This window comes from Pan paniscus, chromosome 12, assembly GCF_029289425.2.
Source record: "Pan paniscus chromosome 12, NHGRI_mPanPan1-v2.0_pri, whole genome shotgun sequence".
NCBI lineage: Eukaryota > Metazoa > Chordata > Mammalia > Primates > Hominidae > Pan > Pan paniscus.
Genome location: NC_073261.2, coordinates 100,974,826 through 100,988,002, shown reverse-complemented (window position 1 = coordinate 100,988,002; position 13,177 = coordinate 100,974,826). Strand labels below are relative to the sequence as shown.

At 40.8% G+C, this 13,177-nt stretch overlaps 1 protein-coding gene across 22 annotated transcripts in view; it reads right to left on the bottom strand.

Annotated features, from left to right (window-relative positions):
- Positions 1-13,177, bottom strand: part of DTNB (dystrobrevin beta) — a 296,683-nt gene that overhangs the window by 151,869 nt on the left and 131,637 nt on the right. For all 22 annotated transcript variants that reach the window (XM_055108155.2, XM_055108156.2, XM_034952753.3 and 19 more), the window contains one exon: positions 4,261-4,385. In XM_055108155.2, coding sequence (XP_054964130.1) covers positions 4,261-4,385 — 125 coding nt within the window. The remainder of the gene's footprint in view (positions 1-4,260; positions 4,386-13,177) is intronic.

Here is a 13,177-nt window from a genome sequence, read left to right as displayed (position 1 = left end):
CTAACCATGCCTTTAAAGAAATTAGAAAAGGAGTCTGGGCACGGTGGCTCACGCCTGTAATCCCAGCACTTTGGGAGGCCAAGAGGGGGTGGATCAAGAGGTCAAGAGATCAAGACTATTCTGGCCAACATGGTGAAACCCCGTCTCTACCAAAATTACAAAAATTAGCTGGGCGTGCTAGCGCATGCCTGTAGTCCCAGCTACTCAGGAGGCTGAGGCAGAAGAATCACTTGAACCCGGGAGGGGGAGGTTGCAGTGAGCTGAGATTGCCACTGCACTCCAGCCTGGCGACAGACTGAGACTCTGTCTCAAAAAAAAAGAGAAAGAAAAAATGCCATAAATACACGAGAGTGTAAATAAAAAAGGCTCATTAGCACACATACTGTGGACTTACAAAGACAATAAAATATAATGAACGTTGTATCAATAACCTTTAAAATTGAGAGAAAATTAATAAATTCCTACCAATACAAAATACTCCAAGGTAACTTCAAAAATAAATAAACAATAAAAATAGTCTAATTGTTTTTTAAAAATGGAATTACCAGTTAAAAATCTTCCCACAAAGAAATCTTCAGGCTTAGATGGCTCCATTAGTGAGTTTCATAAAAAATTTACAAAGAAAATAACCCTTCCAAATCTTGAACAAGCTCTTCCAAAAATATGAAAAGAGAGAATGCTCCCCCATTTTGCAAGAATCGCACACTGGGTGATAAAAACAACAAAATAAAAATAACCCCCAAGTCAAGGGAAGTTACAGGCCAGTTTCACTCAAAAACATAGCCAAAATCTAAACAAAATATTAGCAAACAAAACCTAGCAGTGTATTCAAACAATGGCCAACTCAGATTTATTCTGGGAAGGTAAAGATGATGCTAAAAAACAATTAATGTAATTCACTACAATAACAGAATAAAGAAAAAGTCTTTGATCATCAATAGAGAAAATCATATAATCATCTCAATACAGAAAAACTCTTTGATAAAATTCAGCATCCATTCATGACAAAAAGAAAGCATTTTTATTTCTAGCAAACTAGATATAAAAGGGAACCTCTTAAACCCGATAAATAGTTTCTACAAAACCTTCATCAAATAACATACTAAATGAATGCTGAAAGCATTCTCTGTGGGATTAATAATAACACAAAAATGCCTTCTAAACCACTTCTATTCAGTATTGCACCGGAGGGGCTAGCCAGCATAGTATGCTGCTAGCCCTGCAAAAAGTATGATTAATTTTCAAAAGTATAAGGTACAGAAGGGAAGACACAAAGCAGTCATTATTTGCCGATTATATAATTATTTATAGAAAATTCAAAAGAATCTGAGTATAAGGTACCAGAATTAACGAACAATTGAAGCAAGATGACTACATAGACAGTGGACTAAAATACAAAAACTATTTGCATTTCCATACACTAGTAACAAACTGTTAAGAAATATAATTCAGAAAATATTCCATTTGCATAACAGCATACGCTTACCAAAACACATCGAATTGTACACTTAAAGTAGGTGTATTTTATTGCATGTAAAGTATATCTTAAATAGCTGTAGGAAAAAGGACACTACTGATACTTTTTGTAACAGCAATTACAAATGTTAAGTGACATGAGAGTTAACCTAATATATAAAGACTTTCCTGGGGAACAATTATAAAACTTTACTTAAAGGTATAAAAAGATATTTAAATAAATGCAAAGACACATTCATGGAATGAAAGCTTTAATACCAGAAGGATGTCAATTCTCCCCAATTTGATCTTTAGATTCAGTGAATCTCTGATCAAAAATCTCAACAAAATGTTATGAGGAACTCAATAAGATGAGTCTAAACTTTATATGAAAGAGCAAAGAGCTAATAATAGACAAGACACTCCAGAAAAAGTAGATTACTTAGTTCCTTATGGTAATTAAGACAGTGAGATATTGGCATAAGGATGGACAATTTGACCAAAGGAGCAGAATAAAGAAACCAGAAGCCAGCCTGTGCATATTTGGAAACTTCATTTTTGACAATGGTGGCATTGTAGTCAGTGGCGAAATGTTGAATTATCTAATGAATGACCCTGAGACAAGTTATTATTCAAATGCAGAAAGCGAGGGGCTGGGGAAGAGAACTGGATATTCTACATCACATCACACACAAAAATCCATTCCAAATGAATTAAAGACATATGTGAAAGGGCCATCTTTAAAACCTAAAGAAAAAAGTAAGGAGAAAACCACTATAATGTTGAGAGGCAGGCAAGGAAAAACACGACCCAAAAGGGAAAAAGGTTAACAGATTTAACAAAAAAAAAAATTGCATTATGGGGAACAGATAAACTGTGCTATGGAAAACTGTGTAGGAGTGGGAGACATCTTTTTTCCCAAGAAGAAGAAAGCAATGAGAAACCACAGGAAAAACAACAACTGTACAAGAAAATCAATCCAGTTAAAAATTCAATAGGAATGATTTTCAGTAATCAATGGTAGGTAAGAAAGAAGAGCCCAGTGAACTCCAATGAGAGTAACTGCACAAAAGGATCCACAGAATCGCAGCACACTATGTGACTGTGTAATGAAGGATACTAACTGTAAATGCCATTATTTGGCTTTATTAGATTTAACCCTTGATCAATCTCAGAAGACTTAGTTATGGTTATCGAAGAGAATAGAAATATTCTCAGCTTTGACAACATGAAAATAAGGGCACAGACGGCAGACGTTAGGAGGCAAAGGAAAAGTAGACAGAAGGTGCTAATTTTCTGTTTACAAAGTGGAAGTCAAAAAGAAGTTATTAAGAAATAGAGTTTTTAAAATATTATTTAAAATTAAAAAGGTAACCAACTTGAAAATGGTGATATAATTATGAAAAACAGGGATGGGTTGGTATGTAGAGTTAGAGATGAGGTTGATTCATTACACCACAAAAGTAAGTCAATAATGTCTAAAACTGGCTGGGCGCAGTGGCTCATGCCTGTAATCCCAGCACTTTGAGAGGCTGACGCAGGTGGATCACTTGAACCCAGAGTTCAAGACCAGCCTAGGCAACATGGCAAAACACCGTCTCTACTAAAAATTAAAAAAAATTAGCTGAGCATGGTGGCCTGCACCTATAGTCCCAGCTACTTGTGAGGCTGAAGTGGGAGGATCACTTGAACCTGGGAGGTGGAGGCTGCAGTGAGCCGAGATCACACCACTGCACTCCAGACTAGGTGACAAAGCGAGACCCTGTCTCAAAAAATAATAATGATAATAATGTCTAAAACTGATAAGTCAAGAAATGGTGCTCCAAACATATTATTTAGAAATACAGAGATAACTATTAGTAGATTTAAAACCCAAAGGACAGTGAAGTGTGGGAGGGTATGTTGCATTCATTATAAGCTCTTCTGGATGAATGAATTTATAATTCACATGCATGGATTATTTTAATAAATATAAACAGGTATCTAAATAATTGAAAGGAAAAAGGAAAAAAGATCAAGATTCTCTAGAGCTCATTTAGTCAAACTACCTTCCATCAGGGAGGTGAAAGAAAATGAATGCCCACTCCAACAGAAAAACTTCTGACACCTGATAAAGATTCGTGATCCAAAACTCTACCAAATTTATTCATCAGGGAAACATAGTATCATCATTTAATTCAGAGTGAAGAAAGCAGTTTACAGGCTGAATCTTACCCTTCACTGTTTCTCGTCCTCCCTACTTTGTTCTTTCTCTATTTCTCAACTTGATTGTTCTCCTCTAGCTTTGCTTTACTAGCATGAATATCCAACTAAATACATATAAATAAATACATACAAAATACCAGTTTTATTTGTAGAATATAGTCTTATGTTTCCTAATTTTCCCTCAATACAAAAAACAGCAAATTAAGTTGATTTTCATTTCCATGTTGTCTACATTAATTTAAGTCCCTATGGGCATTACTGCTGTAGAGAAAAAGATCTCCACCACTGATTTAAGGAATGAACCCAAAACCACAAAAGGCAGCCCAGCTAAAACCAGAACAATAATGGCTCTTCAATGGGCTCATGTTTCTGGAGGCTGCCATATTACTCAGGCTTCAGCAATCAGGAGCTAGATTTCCATGTGGACACTTAACAGTGATTTACAGAGAAGAAAGCTTGAAGTCTTAAGTTCCCCCAAAAGAAAGTAAAAACTCGAGAAGTTGAATGTTCATGTTAAGTGATCCCTGGTTTTGATCCACAGGAATTTCACAAGGCCCCCATTTCAGTGTGATCCACATGCACATCCAGGGGTATACTTACACTATATGTGCAAGGTCAAGTGGTTTCTCTGGTTGCTCAGGAAAAACAGGATGCGGGGGTTCTCTCGTGGGTACACACCCCAAAGATTTACTAATTGCATGGCTCAGCTTCTTTGCAGGAGATTTCTGTGTCAAAGCAGAAAATAGTAAGGAATTAACCCTTCAAAAGAACGAAAGGAACTTCAAAAAAGAAAAAAACTTTGTGACAAGAGTGTAAAAACATCTTTTCAAATACAAATCAAGTTTCATTACATCAATATCATTGGGCCTTTCAGAAAGGAACCTCCAGTTGTTCCAAGGTCATCTGTGGTCCTTCATTTCTGCAGTTCCTCCTTCATGTTTACTATAAAGTCACGCTATCAAGTAATGTCAACTTTCCTTCTGGACATCTCTATGTACTCTTGGCAAGAACTCCCTCCTTTGATGCTTCTGGATCCTTTTTGCTAAGATGTTAACATTAATTTCCTGATCAGAGTCGGAACTTTTTGATGGAGGCCAGGCACGGTAGCTCACACCTATAATCCCAGCTCTTTGGAAGGCCAAGGTAGGTGGATCACCTGAGGTTGGGAGTTCGAGACTAGCCCAACCAACATGTTGAAACCATGTCTCTACTAAAAATACAAAATTAACCAGGCATGGTGGTGCATGCCTGTAATCCCTGCTACATGGGAACTGAGGCAGATGAATTGCTTGAACCTGGGAGGCGGAGGTTGCAGTGAGCCAAGATCACGCCATTGCACTTCAGCCTAGGCAACAAGAGCAAAACTCTGTCTCAAAAAAAAAAAAAAAAAAAAAAAAAGAACTTTTTGATGGGCTACAATACTAAAAGGCTAAGAACACACAGCTTATGGATGTTAGCAAATTAGCTAAGTAAGTCACATCCCCAAGATGTTAGGATATTCCCAAATAAACATGAGGCAGAACATTTGATATTAGGGGTCTGGTTATGCAGTCAGATACAGAGTACATTCACAATACACAGACAGCACCAGACCCAGGACTCTATATTACAAAAATAAGTTGGCATACCAATACATTCTTCTGGAAGGTAGAATAATACCCACCAAAGACTACCAAGTCTAAGATTTAATCATAAATAAGCACAAAAGTAAGCAACATGCCACAATTAGGTTACATAGAACATTCACTTCTAAAACTCATATTTAAAGGAGGCTCCTTTTATACAGATTATACCGTCCACCCAATTCCCCTAAAATAACACTGTTATCTGAGATTTTCTTGGCAGGATATTAACTGTAAAAAAGTTTAAATATTTCATTCTGCTGCCTCTGCAGTTTATTATCATATGTGCCACTTTAATTGGAAAATAAAACATGGCTGCAGCTGTCTGCCTCATCAATGCCACGTCCCCAATAGACTTCTATATGCTGCTTGTTGTAGCATTTTAACACAAAATAAAAATCTGTTTGCCTGAAAGACCATATAGGCACAGTTAATGAATACTTTATAATAAAGACTGAATAATACAATTTCTTCAGAAACTTTGTATATTGGCTCCAAATCACCTTCTACTATTCCCTTCAACATATTAAATTCTGGGAAAACTTGGTCAAGCACAGTGGCACACTCCTATAATCCCAGCACTTTAGGAGGCAGAGGCAGGTGCATCGCTTGAGCCCAGGAGCTTGAGATCAGCCTAAGCAACATGGCGAAACCCGGTCTCTACAAAAAGTATCAAAAAAATTAGCTGGTGCGGTGGCATGTGCCTATAATCCCAGTGACTCGGGAAGCTGAGGTGGGAGGATCGCTTCAGCCCGGGCCGACGAGGCTGCAGTGAGCTGAGATTGTGCCAACTACACCCCACCCTGGGCGACAGAGTGAGACCCCATCTCAAAGAAAAGAAAAGAAAAACATTCTGGGAAAAGTCTAGATGTAACCTAATTTCCTGAAAGTATATAAAGCGAAACATAGAAATTCTCAACTTCTCCCCTAACTTCTTTCCATTTTCCTTTTGCCCAACAAGTCGTGATGTGACGCTGATTCTTCCCCTATTAAAACAGTTTCTGCACTGCCCCCAAAGATCATGTCACTCTTCTGCTTAACATCCATCAAAGGCTGATAGTCACTTACAGAATGAGATCTAAATAAATGCCTTCATTTTCCATACAAAAGCTTTCACACCTGACTCCTGCCTCTCTCTCTTTCGACTTCCCACTCACGTTAAGTGATGAGCTGCTCACAGTTGACTCAAAATACACTGTGCTCTTTTAGGTCTCTGTATCTTGGCATGTACCTTTCCCAGGTCTCCCTTTCCCAATCTATCTTTCTGTACATTTTTTTCTCATCTCTCAAGCCTGCTGGTCAGCATCCTTTCCTCTGTGAAGACTTTCCTCACTGCTCCATACGACAGCAAGTGCCTTTCCAGGCTACCCATTTACCTGTACCTGTTTCCACTGTTGCACTCACCATGCTATACTGCTGCTACACTGCAATTTTTATTTTTATTTTTATTTATTTATTTATTTATTTTTTGGAAATGCAAAGTTTATTTTTTTTTAATTTTTTTTTAAGTATTTATTGATCATTCTTGGGTGTTTCTCAGAGAGGGGGATGTGGCAGGGTCATAGGATAATAGTGGAGAGAAGGTCAGCAGATAAACACGAGAACAAAGGTCTCTGGTTTTCCTAGGCAGAGGTCCCTGCGGCCTTTGGCCTTCGGCCCTGTTTGTGTCCCTGGGTACTTGAGATTAGGGAGTGGTGATGACTCTTAACAAGCATGCTGTCTTCAAGCATCTGTTTAACAAAGCACATCTTGCACCGCCCTTAATCCATTTAACCCTGAGTTGACACAGCACATGTTTCAGAGAGCAGGGGGTTGGGGGTAAGGTTATAGATTAACGCATCCCAAGGCAGAAGAATTTTTCTTAGTACAGAACAAAATGGAGTCTCCTATGTCTATCTCTTTCTACACAGACACAGTAACAATCTGATTTCTCTTTCTTTTCCCCACATTTCCCCCTTTTCTTTTTGACAAAACCGCCATCGTCGTCATGGCCCGTTCTCGATGGTCGCTGTCTCTTCGGAGCTGTTGGGTACACTTCCCAGACTGGGCGGCCTGGCAGAGGCGCTCCTTCACTTCCCAGACGGGGCGGCCGGGCAGAGATGCTCCTCACTTCCCAGACGGGGAGGCTGGGCAAAGGCACACCTCACTTCCCAGACGGGGTGGCAGCCGGACAGAGGCACTCCTCACCTCCCAGACAGGGTGGCAGGTGGGCAGAGGCGTTCCTCACATCCCAGACGATGGGCGGCCGGGCAGAGGCGCTCCTCACCTCCCAGACGGGGCGGCCGGGCAGAGGCGCTCCCCACCTCCCAGATGGGGCAGCCAGGCAGAGGTGCTCCCCACCTCCCAGACGAAGAGCGGCCGGGCAGAGGTGCCCCCCACTTCCCAGATGGGGCGGCCGGGCAGAGGCGCTCCTCACTTCCCAGACGGGGCGGCTGGGCAGAGGCGCTCCTCACATCCCAGACGATGGGCGGCCACGCAGAGATGCTCCTCACTTCCTAGACGGGGTGGCGGCCGGGCAGAGGCGATCCTCACCTCCCAGACGGGGCGGCCGGGCAGAGAGGCTCCTCACATCCCAGACAATGGGCGGCCAGGCAGAGACGCTGCTCACTTCCTTGACGGGGTGGCGGGCGGGCAGAGGCTGTAATCTTAGCGCCTTGGGAGGCCAAGGCAGGCGGCTGGGAGGTGGAGGTTGTAGCGAGCCGAGATCACGCCACTGCACTCCAGCCTGGGCAACATTGAGCAATGAGTGAGCGAAACTCCGTCTGCAATCCCAGCACCTCGGGAGGCCGAGGCGGGCAGATCACCCGAGGCCAGGAGCTGGAGACCAGCCCGGTCAACACGGCGAAACCCCGTCTCCACCAAAAACACAAAAACCAGTAAGGAGTGGCGGTGTGTGCCTGGAATCCCAGGCACTCGGCAGGCCGAGGCAGGAGAATGACCAGAGCCCGATGCAGGGAGGTTGCAGCCAGCCGAGATCATGGCAGTACAGTCCAGGCTCCGCAAGAGAGGGAGACCGTAGAAAGAGGGAGACAGAGAGCGAGAGGGGAGATGGGAGAGGGGAGAGGGGAGAGGGAGAGCTTTTATTTATTTATCTGTCACCAGGCTGGAGTGCAGTGGCGTGATCTCGGCTCATTGCAACCCACGCCTCCCAGGTTCAAGCAATTCTCCTGCCTCAGCCTCCTGAGTTGCTGGGACTACAGGCGCGTGCCACCATGCCTGGCTAATTTTTGTATTTTTAGTAGATACGGGGTTTCACCTGGTTGGCCAGGATGGTCTCAATCTCCTGACCTCGTGAACCACCTGCCTCAGCCTCCCAAAGTGCTGGGATTACAGGCATGAGCCACCGTGCCTGGCCCCATACTGCAATTTTTAATTTGTTTGTCCATCTCTGTTATACTGCTGCTTCTGAGGGGTAGGATCTACATCTTATTCATCTTTGTATTTGAACAAATTATTTACCTAGATGAATTTTCCAGATTGCTTTTACCTACCTAGTAAAACCATATAAATCTTTTTTTTTTTTTTTGAGGATTACAAGTAGATGCAATCACAGGACATCAAAGAGAACACCTTACTTTTACCTTTATAATGAAACACTGCATCTGTCATCCATGTATTAATTTCATGATTTTTTGCTATATCTGCCATTAATTCATGCAATGTATGTGAAATGTATTATCACACAGACTACTTTAGCTCCATCCTAAAAATAATAGCCATGAAATAGAAAGGTAAAATCAATACATCAAGATGAATTCCAAATAATTAAGGCACATCAAGGGCAGCTTGGTATGTATGGGAAAGAAAAAAGACTGAAATAAAGACATGTAATTAGAGTATTAACTAAGGCCTAGGAGAAACCAAAAAAGAGATTACCCTAAAAATTTTAAAACTATGTATCCAATTAGGTTGTCTAAACACATGAATAAGGGATTTCCTTAAAAGATCTCAGAGTGATTATGACTTGGACCTGAAGTGAATTTTGATAATGAGTTAGTTTAGGAGGCTACTATAACAAAGTCTCTAAGCAAGAGTTTGAAAAATGCTGTGTCATGACAGGGGCATTAGCTCTTCTGTCCAGTCCGCCCCTAGGACAAGGCCCCAGACTTGAGAGTGGACGACTAAAAATTTAAGGAAGCAAAGAGGGAGCGAGGACAGAAGAAGAACACTACAGGTGCGGGACCCAGAGTTTCCTCCACTTCATTTAAGCTCCTATATCAGAGATGCTCTTTAAGGTCTCTGTACTTTCTCCCAACTTGCACTCTAAAACTGATTTAATGGAGAGGTCTTAACATAGAAAGTGAAATCTTCTCTAAATACTCTTAGGCAATGATTTTAAATACTGTAATCCCCTTTACCTAATTTCAAAACATTTCCTATCCTCTCTTAAAAATACTACAGGTTATATTTTTAAAATATACCAGGCTGGGCATGGTGGCTCACGCCTATAATGCCAGCACTTTGGGAGGTCAAGGTGGGAGGATCACTTGAGGCCAGGAGTTCGTGATCAGCCTGGGCAACACAGCAAGACTCCATCTCAAAAAAAAAATATATATATATACATATACATATATATATATATATATATATATCTCCAAACATTAGCCAGGTGTAATGACACATGCCTGTAGTCCTAGCCACTCAGGAGGCTGAGGTGAGAGGATCACTTGAGTCCAGGAGTTTGAGGTTGCAGTGAACTACGATAGTGCCACTGTATTCCAGCCTAGGTGACAGAGTGAGACCCTGTCTCTAAATCTACATATGTATACACACACCAAAGAGTATAAAATGTGTTTGTACAATTTTCTTTTTTTTTAGACAGAGTTTTGCTCTTGCTGCCCAGTCTGGAGTGCAATGGCGTGATCTTGGCTCACTGCATCCTCTGCCTCCTGGGTTCAAGTGATTCTCCTGCCTCAGCCTCCCAAGTAGCTGGGACTACAGGCATATGCCACCACACCTGGCTAATTTTTGTATTTTTAGTAGAGACGGGGTTTCACCATGTTGGTCAGGCTGGTCTCAAACTCCTGACCTCAGTTGAACCACCCACCTCAGCCTCCCAAAGTGCTGGGATTACAGGCATGAGCCACCACACCCTGCTGTACAGTACAGTTTTAAAAGTTATAAAACAAATACCTACCTACCCACTATTCTGCCTGTGAAATAGAACATTAGTCACTCTGAAGACTCCTTACAGACCCTCATCCTAACACTATACCCCACTCCCACTCTGCCTCCTCCTCTCCTGATAATCACTATCCTGGATTTTGTATTAATCATTTCTTTGACTTTATTATCTTAGCAATTATGCATAATGCATTGTTTAGATATGTATAAAACTTGTATAGTTCTCTATATAGTCTTCTGCGACTTGCTTCTTTCACTCAGTTATGTTACAATTTATCCATTCTGATGGATGTAATTGCAATTCATTCATTTTTTTCACTGCTTGATGGTATTTCATTGGTTAATTACACTGTAATTTATATATCCATTCCACTGCTGACAAACATTTGGGGTGTTTCCATGTTTTCCATTCATTCACAATGCTGTTGTAACTTTCCTGTCCATGTCTCTTAGTGGCCATGTATAAGAATTTTGTAAGAGTGGAATTACTGGCTCATAGTGTTACGCGCATTCAATTTTACTAAGCACTGCCAATTTGTTTTTACAAAGTGGTAACATTAATTTCCACTCTCATCAGCTGTGTGAGAGTTCCTTAAACTTCACATTCTGGCCAACTGTTATTGCCAGACATGTTAACATTTGCCAAGCTGGTGGGTGATGAATGGTACTGTGGTTTTAATTTGCAATTCCCTGGTTATTAAAAAGATTGAGCCTCTTTTCCTATGTTTATGGGCCATTTGTGTTTCTTCTTCTGTGAAATGCCTGTTCCTGTCTTTGTCATAGGGTTGCACTGGATTGCCTTTTTTTTTTTTTTTAACTCATTTGTAAGAGTTCTTTATACTTTTTGTATTTTAACCCTAGGAAAGTTGTATCTTACAAACAACTCCTATTATGAGGCTTGTTTCTCACTCTACTATGTTTTTGATGAACATCTTTAAATATCAGCGGTCCCAATGTGGTAATTTTTTCCTTTATATTCTGTTCTTTTTGTACCTTAAGAAATATTTCCCTTCCTGAGGCCATAAGGTATACTTCCAAATTACTGTCTAAAACGTTTTATAGTCTTCACTTTTCATATTTAAATCTGAATCTACTTAGAAATAATGTCTTGATAGGCATCAGGAAATAATCCAGTTTTGTCCTACATTTACTACTTACATTTATCATTTAATAGTCCATTATTTAATAAATGGACTATTATTACATATATTCCTGCTGGATATATATTCTATTTTTGCCCCTATAACAACACCAGTAATTTTATGACTACAGCTTCCTCCTGTCTTTTCAGGAAGTGCAAGTGCCCCAGACCTACATTCTTCTTTAGGGGTGTGTTCACTATCTTCGGCCCTTTGCACTTTCCACTTAAGTTTTAGAATCAGTTTGTCATTTACCACCCAAAAAATCCTGTTGGGATTTTCATGGGAACTGATCAAATCTATGGATAATTCTGGAGAGAAGTGACATCTTTGCATACTGACCATTCCTTTCCATAACTGTGTTCATTTCCCCATGTATTTAAATCTTCTTTAATGTCTTTCAATAAAGTTTCATATTCTTCTCCATAAAGGATTTATATGTCTGTTCTTATTCCTAGTTATTTTATAAACAGATTTTGTACATAGCAGCCCTGCTCTTTTTTTATAAGTTGTGATAAAACATACATAGCATAAAATTCACCATCGCAATCATTTTATTATTATTATTTTAGAGACAGGGTCTCGCTGTTGCCCAGGCTGGAGTGCAACGCTCAATCATTTAAAAATGTACAGTTCAGGGCCATGATGACAATGGCGGTTTTGTGGAATAGAAAAGGGGGAAAGGTGGGGAAAAGATTGAGAAATTGGATGGTTGCTGTGTCTGTGTAGGAAGAAGTAGACATGGGAGACTTTTCATTTTGTTCTGTACTAAGAAAAATTCTTCTGCCTTGGGATCCTGTTGATCTATGACCTTACCCCCAACCCTGTGCTCTCTGAAACATGTGCTGTGTCCACTCAGGGTTAAATGGATTAAGGGCGGTGCAAGATGTGCTTTGTTAAACAGATGCTTGAAGGCAGCATGCTCGTTAAGAGTCATCACCACTCCCTAATCTCAAGTACCCAGGGACACAAACACTGCGGAAGGCCGCAGGGTCCTCTGCCTAGGAAAACCAGAGACCTTTGTTCACTTGTTTGTCTGCTGACCCTCCCTCCACTATTGTCCTATGACCCTGCCAAATCCCCCTCTGCGAGAAACACCCAAGAATGATCAATTAAAAAAAAAAAGAAAACAAAAAAAAAAAAAAAGAAAAGCTAGATGATATAGAACATTCATGGTATAGAAAATAATGTAGGTACTAACAAGGTTGAGGCAAGTTCTACAGCAAGAATAAAGTTCACTACTTTTATTGTCATAAAAAAAAAATGTACAGTTCAGGCCGGGCACAGTGGCTCACGCCTGTAACCCCAGCACTTTGGGAGGCAGAGGTGGGTGGATCACCTGAGGTCAGGAGTCCAAGACCAGCCTGGTCAACATGGTGAAACCCTGTCTCTACTAAAAATACAAAAAATTAGCTGGGCATCGTGGTGGGCGCACCTGTAATCCCAGCTACTTGGGAGGCTGAGGCAGGAGAATCACTTGAACCCGGGAGACGGAGGTTGCAGTGAGCTGAGATCACACCACCGCACTCCAGCCTGGGTGACGGCAAGACTCCGTCTCAAAAAAAAAAATAAATACATAAATAAAAATAAACAAACAAACAAGTACAGTTCAGTAGGGTGAAGTATATTCAT